The 7,789-nt window shown below is 38.7% G+C and overlaps 1 protein-coding gene across 1 annotated transcript in view; it reads right to left on the reverse strand.

Moving 5' to 3' along the window:
* Positions 1-1,487: 1,487 nt before the first annotated feature.
* Positions 1,488-7,789, reverse strand: part of LOC107097535 (kalirin-like) — a 70,602-nt gene continuing 64,300 nt past the window's right edge. Inside the window, exons 46-51 of the mRNA XM_015394703.1 lie at positions 6,545-6,595; positions 5,863-5,940; positions 4,686-4,871; positions 4,437-4,608; positions 2,713-2,858; positions 1,488-2,640 (exon numbers count right to left, since the gene is read on the reverse strand). Of these exons, the coding sequence (XP_015250189.1) occupies positions 2,455-2,640; positions 2,713-2,858; positions 4,437-4,608; positions 4,686-4,871; positions 5,863-5,940; positions 6,545-6,595 (819 nt within the window). The 3' untranslated portion in view covers positions 1,488-2,454. The remainder of the gene's footprint in view (positions 2,641-2,712; positions 2,859-4,436; positions 4,609-4,685; positions 4,872-5,862; positions 5,941-6,544; positions 6,596-7,789) is intronic.

Raw genomic sequence — 7,789 nt, forward strand, 5'->3', positions numbered from 1 at the left:
TGATCTGCAGGAACTACTAAAAAGCTACGGAGGAGTTATTAGAGGTAACTTAGCTCTCAGAGCTGCAAGTCTCTGAAAAAGTAATCAGTTGACGTATTTTAGTGGAGGAAAACACCAAAAAAGTTCCCTTTATGTTCTAGAAAGTATCCTATGAGTTAAATGGAACCTGTTTGCCACATTGAAGGGAAAGAACAGGCGCTAATATATATGATTGATCAGCTTTTAACATTAAAACAGGTTTAATCTGCGTAAAAATAGACTTGAAAAGAATCCGATCCGCCTGCTAAACATTCTGCTCTGCTCACAGGGCGACCTGCGGTAAAACCAACAGGCTGCCAAGCTCCTTAAGGACCGGGGTGTTGTCTGAGAATGGCACCAGAGAAACCGAGAGAGAGAGAGACAGAGACAGAGAGGTAGAGAGAGAGAGGGGGGGGGCAGAGGGAGTTCCAAAAAAAAGTTAAAATCAATCCACTGGACTTTGTTTCCACGTTTCAAGACGTTTCTCTTCCATCAAGGAAACTTTTTCAATTCAAAATGTCAGAAATAGCATTTAGTTCCAGGCTATATATAGCGGCCCATCAAATATATATATATTAAATAGCCTCAAACTCTAAAGTAGAGGCTATATAATGAGAAGGAATAGCTTTGATTCGAGGCTATATCCAGTAGCCCAACAAATATATACTACATAGCTTCTAACTAAATGCTAATTGTGCCATTTTTAATGGAAAAATCTTCCTGGATGGGAAGAGAAATGTCTGCAAACTTCGAAACATAAATACGGCGGATTGTTTTTTAACTTTTTTGTGGAAAGACTGAGAATGTTCCCCAGCAGAGGGAGGTAGAGAGAGAGAAAGGAGGAGGGAGAGAAGGTTACTGCTTCTGGGTGGGTTTCAGACGGATGAGGGACAGATGACCTCCACGCAGCGTGGAGTAGCTTTTTCTGGACGTCTGCTCTATTTACAGAGAGGAGGGGATGCATAATCAGAATATCTCAGAATATCCAAACCGACCCAAGCTCAGGCCCGCCATCGCTGCCGGAGCGGAGAGGCGGCGGTTCTCTAAAAAAAAAACCTCCAAAAATCAACGCTAAAAACGGCGTCACCGTAAACACGTCGTCATGGCTACGCTACAGCGGGACACCGATAGTTTCTGTGGAAAAGCACGCCCTCTCTCTCTCTCACACACACTCGGTCTCTCACACTGATATTAAGACAAACCGCTCCTCTCGTTTGCTGAGGTGGAAAACAGAATCTAAATCTCATAATTATGTGGAAATAATCTCCATCCTAGCAGAGGTGTGTGCATGTGTGAGTCCTCAGTCTTTATACACACTATAAACATGGCCACAGCTCAGTTCTGATTGGCCGACGGCTCTTTACATCTCCTTCCATTGGAGGCTTCTCTTCTTCTGTAGATACAGTCTCCGGTTGCCAGGCAACGGCAGCTTCCTGTAGCCCCACCCAGCTGGGAAAGACGAGCGGCGGAGTCTGCGATGACGACACCTTCCAGCGAGCCCCCCCCTCCCGGCAGGAAACAGTTTGTGAAGGTATCCCAGAGATGGAAGGTGATTGGTCGCTCCGGCTTTGGGGGCGGCGTCTGATTGGACGGTTTTTGCTGTAGTTTGAAGCACCAGGAAGTGGGAGGGAGGCTAACGGTGTTTGGGGATCCGCCCCCCCCAGTGAAGGTGAAGCCTGAAGGACGGCGATGTCGACGGAAGGCCTTCGATTCGGTAAACCTACAGACGCTAACGCTCGCTACGGAAGAGCAGGAGGGCCACCGGAAAAAGTTTAAATATTATTTCAGTTTAATATGAAAAAAAGTCAAAATAATGAGATTAGAGTCAGAGTTCTGAGAAAAAAGTCGATATTTTGACTTTTTTTTCATATCATACCAAAATAAAATAAAAAAAATCAGTAAAATTTTTAAATATATCAGTGGCCCTAATTGTCTTCCGTAGATTTCCTGCTTTTCTTTGCGTTTAATCCCATGTTCTACCTAAAACATCCGGGAAAATAACTCGCTCTTACAAAACTATAACTCAGTTTTAACCTAAAATACTTTTGAATTCAGAAAAATTTTGTTTGGAATCCAGAAAGAATATAAAAAAAAAATAACTGGAAACAAATCTAATTTACAAAAAATAAAAATCAAGATGCTTCAGACGAAACAATCAGGTTTATATAGAAAAAAATGGCAAAAATAACTTCTCTTCTCTCTTTAGCGTTAAATGAATCCTAATAACTAAAGAACTAAGGCACATGTGAGGAAAAGTAAACCGTTTTTATCTGCACTGATGTAATAAAATAAAGCTGAAATAAGGATGAGCGGCGCGCGGCATGGCCGCCTTCAGGCTTCTCGCTGAGTTTCCCTCGGAGCCGGTGACCCTGTCGGCCTGCGGCGGTGTAGAAATCGTAAACCAGATAGTGACGTCATAGTCTGCGTTAACGCGCGTCAGTGCGTTTTGAGCACGCTCCGTGGCACCCAGCCCTCCGCCGCCGGCGACTCGCTGTTGGCCGGCCGATAAACCAGGCTCTGACCCTGCTGGTTGGACGACAGGATCTGGACTTTCTCTCCTCGGAACACGGAGATCTCGTCCTCGCGAACCGCCACGAAGTCCTGCAGCACCAGAACCAGCTCCTGAAAGGACAGCGGCGCCTTTAGAGGCAGTTTGACTCAACGGTCACAGAAAACGCAGGAAAGCGTCCAGACCTGGTCGTCCTGTTCGCTGTCGGGAGGAGGCTGCGCCGCGTGGCCGTTAGGAGTGGGCGGGGCCGACGGTGGTCGCCCGGACGACAGGGGGCGTGTCACGGAGATCCCGCCCTCTTTCCTCTGGTACTCAATAGGCGACTGGAGAGCTGAGATTAAAGCAGAGATATTTGATATGAAGAAATGATCGTTAAAGTAGATCAACTGGATCAGAGCTTCTGTAGAAAAACATAAATAGAATATGACGTCATTACAAATAGTTATAAAACAATCGACTTTGTTTCAGAGTTTGAAGACGTTTCTCTTCCATCCAGGAAGCTTTTTCAATTCAAAATGTCAGAAATAGCGTTTAGTTCCAGGTTTTATCCAGCAGAGGTCACCGATTAGCGGACTGGAAAAATATTTTTTATTTTAAAATTCAATAAATAACATGGATGCATTTTTATTTCAGTGTTTAACTCTGTTTAAAGTAACGGATTATAATTAAAAATGTCTCCAGATCTTTACTGGTTGATGATTTTCTTCATTCGGGCCCCGCTGGTTTTAATTGGTTACCACTGGTCTCTAGAGTGGACCGAAAACCTGAAAATTGAACCTGAAGAACGGGTCCCCCCCTTTGGAATGGGGGCCGTTTGGCTTCTTTGTTAGCCTGCAATGCCCCATACCTGTCTATGTCTCTGAAAGGGGTGTGTTAGAGGGAATAGTTGGCCTGGATGAACAGACGGGGGGTATTGCATGCTAACAAAGAAGCCAAATGCCCCCCTTCCAAACAAAAACTAGGCTTTGTTTTTGGTCCATTCTTAAAAATAGAGAGAAAATGCTTCATTATATAAATATGATAAAAGATTTATTTTAAAGCCAAAGAAACAGGAGAAGTTTTTCAAAATAAAAGACTTTTAACAAATGTTAACATCTGAGGAGACGTTATATTAAGATCTAATTAACTAAAAACTAAATAAAGTTTTATCAAATCAAAGTAAATAAACCGTAACAATGGTTTAACAGTTTGGAACCTAAATCTTCTACAAATACCTGACAAAGATCAGGAGATTAGAAATTATTTAGCAGTTAAAATAAAATAGATGTTTGAGGAGGTTTGAGAAATATTTCTGACATTTTGAATTGAAAAAGTTTCCTGGATGGAAGAGAAACGTCTTCAAACTCGGAAGCAAAGTCCAGTGGATTGATTTTAACTTTTTTTTGGAACAACTGTGACTGAGACTCTTCACCAATATGACATCATCAACATATCAGGAAGTAACAAACATTTCTGATTTCACACCAAAGCCGAGCAAAGTTATCTATTCCGGTTAAAAGGAAAACATTTGGATTTATTGAATTATATTTACATGTTATTACAGTTTAATATAGATTAATATTTCCACAAATGTTTCTAAAGGTTGAGGAAAAAAACTTTAGATACTGGGATTTAAAATAAGAAAATCTCTGGAAGTTTTATGATTTTCTTTTTATTTAGATTCTAGAATACTTTCCTGGTAAATATATATAAAAAAACTAAGATTTTTGGATCCTTTTAAGGAGATAAAAATAAATATTTAGGGTTTTTATGGCTTAAAGATGTTCTCTGAACATCAATAACTCTTAAAAAAGAGTTTTTGAACTAAGACTTTTTTTTTGCTTTCAGGAAAAAAACTGAAATCAGAGATATTTAATCCCTCAGATTAAGAATATAAATCAATCATATTCGTTCAGGTAAATTGGGCTACCTGACAGGAAGTTGTTCTGGGCGTCCAGCAGGGCGGCGATGGTCTCCACCCAGGTCATCTTGATGCTGGCGGAGGACGCCTGCAGCGTGAAGCGTTCTGCTGACCCGCGAGACCACAAGACGAACTTACAGGGATCTCCGTCCACGCTGTCCTGCATGGCCAGGTAACTCACCTGTTGGCGCAGAAACGGTTAATGGGCTCTGATGTCATAAACTGGTTGCACGTCCTCCCAGTCGGGCCTGGCCTCACCTTTATGCTGTTCTTGAACTGGTAGCCAGGGTTGTTGGAGCCTTTCCGCAGCAGTTCGCTGAAGATGACGACCTGCTCGAACAGGAAAACTCGGCGCTCTTTGCTGCGCGATAAAACGCCGCCGTCCTGCTCCCAAACGCAGAAGGTTTCCTGCTGCAGCAGCTTCCCCTGAGACGTCAGCTTCCCCTGGGAGAGAGGAGCACGAAGAGTCAGAAAAACCTCACCTTCCAAACATCACCTGCATTCAAGGTACATTATAATTGGAAAAAAACACACAAAAAAAAGTAATATTTTACTTCTCAATTTTGATTAGTTTATTAAAAATTCTGCTTAAAAATAGATGAAATATCTGACTTTTCTCAGAATTCCGACTTTAATCTCAGAATTCTGACTTTAATCTCAGAATTCTGACTTTAATCTCAGAATTCCGACTTTAATCTCAGAATTCCGACTTTAATCTCAGAATTCTTTTTTTCTCAGAATTCCGACTTTAATCTCAGAATTCCGACTTTAATCTCAGAATTCTGATTTTAATCTCAGAATTCCGACTTAAATCTCAGAATTCCAACTTTAATCTCAGAATTCTGACTTGAATCTCAGAATTCCGACTTTAATCTCAGAATTCTGACTTTAATCTCAGAATTCCGACTTTAATCTGAGAATTCCGACTTTAATCTCAGAATTCTGACTTTAATCTTCGAAATTCTGCCAGCTAACAAACATGTTAGCATCCAGCCGTAGCCATGTAGCTCTCTTGTTTTAATCACCTTCTGCTCTTCCATTAATCAAATAGCATCAGCAGGGATCCTCAGGGACGGAAAAAGTCGCCTAATTCTGAGATTAAACTCATTTAATTCTGACCTTTTTTTCCATATTAAACTGAAATAGTATTTAAAATCAGTTACCTTTTTTTTTTTTCAGTGGCCCTAATCCTCTCCCGTAAATATTAGATTAATGCTGCAGCATCTTTTAAAAGCTGCACCTACCGTGTTATGCCACTAGGGGGCAGACATCCTTTAACAAATCTTATAACTGGATAACAGCACATAATAAATCATAACTTTTTTGGGGCGTTGATTTTTTATGTTTTATGTTTATTTTTCATAATTAGATAAATTCTTCTGTAACCATAAAGTGTTTTAGGCCACAGGAGGGCGCTGCAGGCCTCATGGCGTACCTCATAACCCTGCAGGCGTCCCAGGTTCATCATGTCGTTACAGCGCTTAGGAACCAGCGACATTAGCTCCACGGCTTTCTGCAAACAAAAACACAAACCGTCTGTTAAATATTGCAGAGGTGGGCGATTCTCCGCCGGCTGATGATTCACCGAATGAATCATTTATTATCTTCCTCACAATGCCGCCTCTTTGTCTTCATCACAGCTTTGAAAATGAGATAAAAGCAAACGTCAGCGCACTTCCTCATGTCTGCGTTCTGAACAAGTGCAAAGCATTTTACACTGCAAAAAATGTAAATCATTTTTTCTTAAAATAAGAGCATTTTTTTCTTGGATTAAGGAGGAAAAACAGACACTTTGCCAAAAGAACAAGACAAATTACATTTAAAATGAGAAAAAAACAATTGCCTTGTCTTGTTTTCAGAGTAGGTACAAATGCTGAATTAAAATGTTTGATTATTAAAGATCAAACTGATATAAAAGGAAAAGCAGGAAAATTATCATAAGGTGAGAAAACCTCTTAAAGATCATGAGTCAGTTAATTTGAGAATAAAACCGTTTATTTGAAACAAACACCAACCGGTCAGCAGAGGGCGAAGCAGATCCATCTCTGGGTTTAAGATTATTTTTAGTAAAATTGTGCAAAAATGAGCAGAATTAAAGAAACGGCTGCAGGACTCACCTCAATCTCCTCACAGTCCAGACCAGCTTTACTCGTATACTTCAGGAAATCCTGAAAGATTAAAAGAAACAATCTGATTTAATCACAGTTTCAGAAAAATCACTATTATTATTATTTATATATTTCTATTTGATGGGAACGTGCTGACGATTTTTAAGATTTTTAAATCTCTCTAACAGATCAATCCTTCCTGTCATAATGACTTTGTTTTCTTATCTGCAGCTTATTTTTTCTATCTTCAACATTATCAAAAATTCAAGAAAAAGATCAATTTTAGACACAATTTAATGATTTGATCAAAAAATAAAGACTTAAAGAAGTTAGATTTATTTTAGCTTCCAGTGTTCAATATTGTAGTTTTTATGGATATGAACTTTGGAAAAAAAAATTAAATCTAGATAAGTCAGTTTTTCTAAAATTTGTGCATTTGTTCTTTAATTGAAGAGATAAGATAGACACTTTGGCAATGGAACATTTACATTTGAAATAAGATCATCTATTTTGTTGTCTTATTTCAATTTATATTATCTAAAATAAAGATAAATGTTCCAGTGCACTGCAAAAACCACATAGAAATAAGTAAAAATGTCTTAAATTAAGTGTATTTACCCTTAATTTGAGTAGGCAAATAAAATGATTTGCCAATGGAATGAGTACTTTTACTCTTAGAATAAGATAATTAGACCAAATGCACTTGAAATGAGACCAAGCAATTGTGTTTCCTTATTTTAATTGTAAATTATCTTGTTCCATTGACAAAATGTCTCTTTTATCTCCTCAATCCAAGAAAAAAAAGGACTTATCTAGATTTCAATTTTTTCTAGTGCAGAAACTGAACCCAAAACAAGCAATGAAAAAAAATCCTACAAAAAAATGAACATTATATAAAAGGACCAAGTTAAAACCAGCAAGTACCTCAGATTTCTAAAAAAATAAATAAAATAAAATACTAAACAACAGCAAATTTTTTAAAATAAAGAACTTTTTACAAATATCAACTAAAAGAGACATTATAATAAGATCTGCTTAACAAAAACTAAATAAAGTTTTATCATATGAAGTCAAATCAAAATAATTAAACTGTATTGAAAAATCTTCCTGGATGGAAGAGAAACATCTTCAAACTCGGAAACAAAGTCCAGTGGATTGTTTTTTTTAGCTTTTTTTTTTTAACGACGATGACACGGATGACTGAGACTCTTCACCAATATGACATCATCAACATATCAGGAAGTAACGGATGTT

Source organism: Cyprinodon variegatus, unplaced genomic scaffold (assembly GCF_000732505.1).
Source record: "Cyprinodon variegatus isolate N-32 unplaced genomic scaffold, C_variegatus-1.0 Scaffold705, whole genome shotgun sequence".
In the NCBI taxonomy this organism is placed as follows: Eukaryota; Metazoa; Chordata; class Actinopteri; order Cyprinodontiformes; family Cyprinodontidae; genus Cyprinodon; species Cyprinodon variegatus.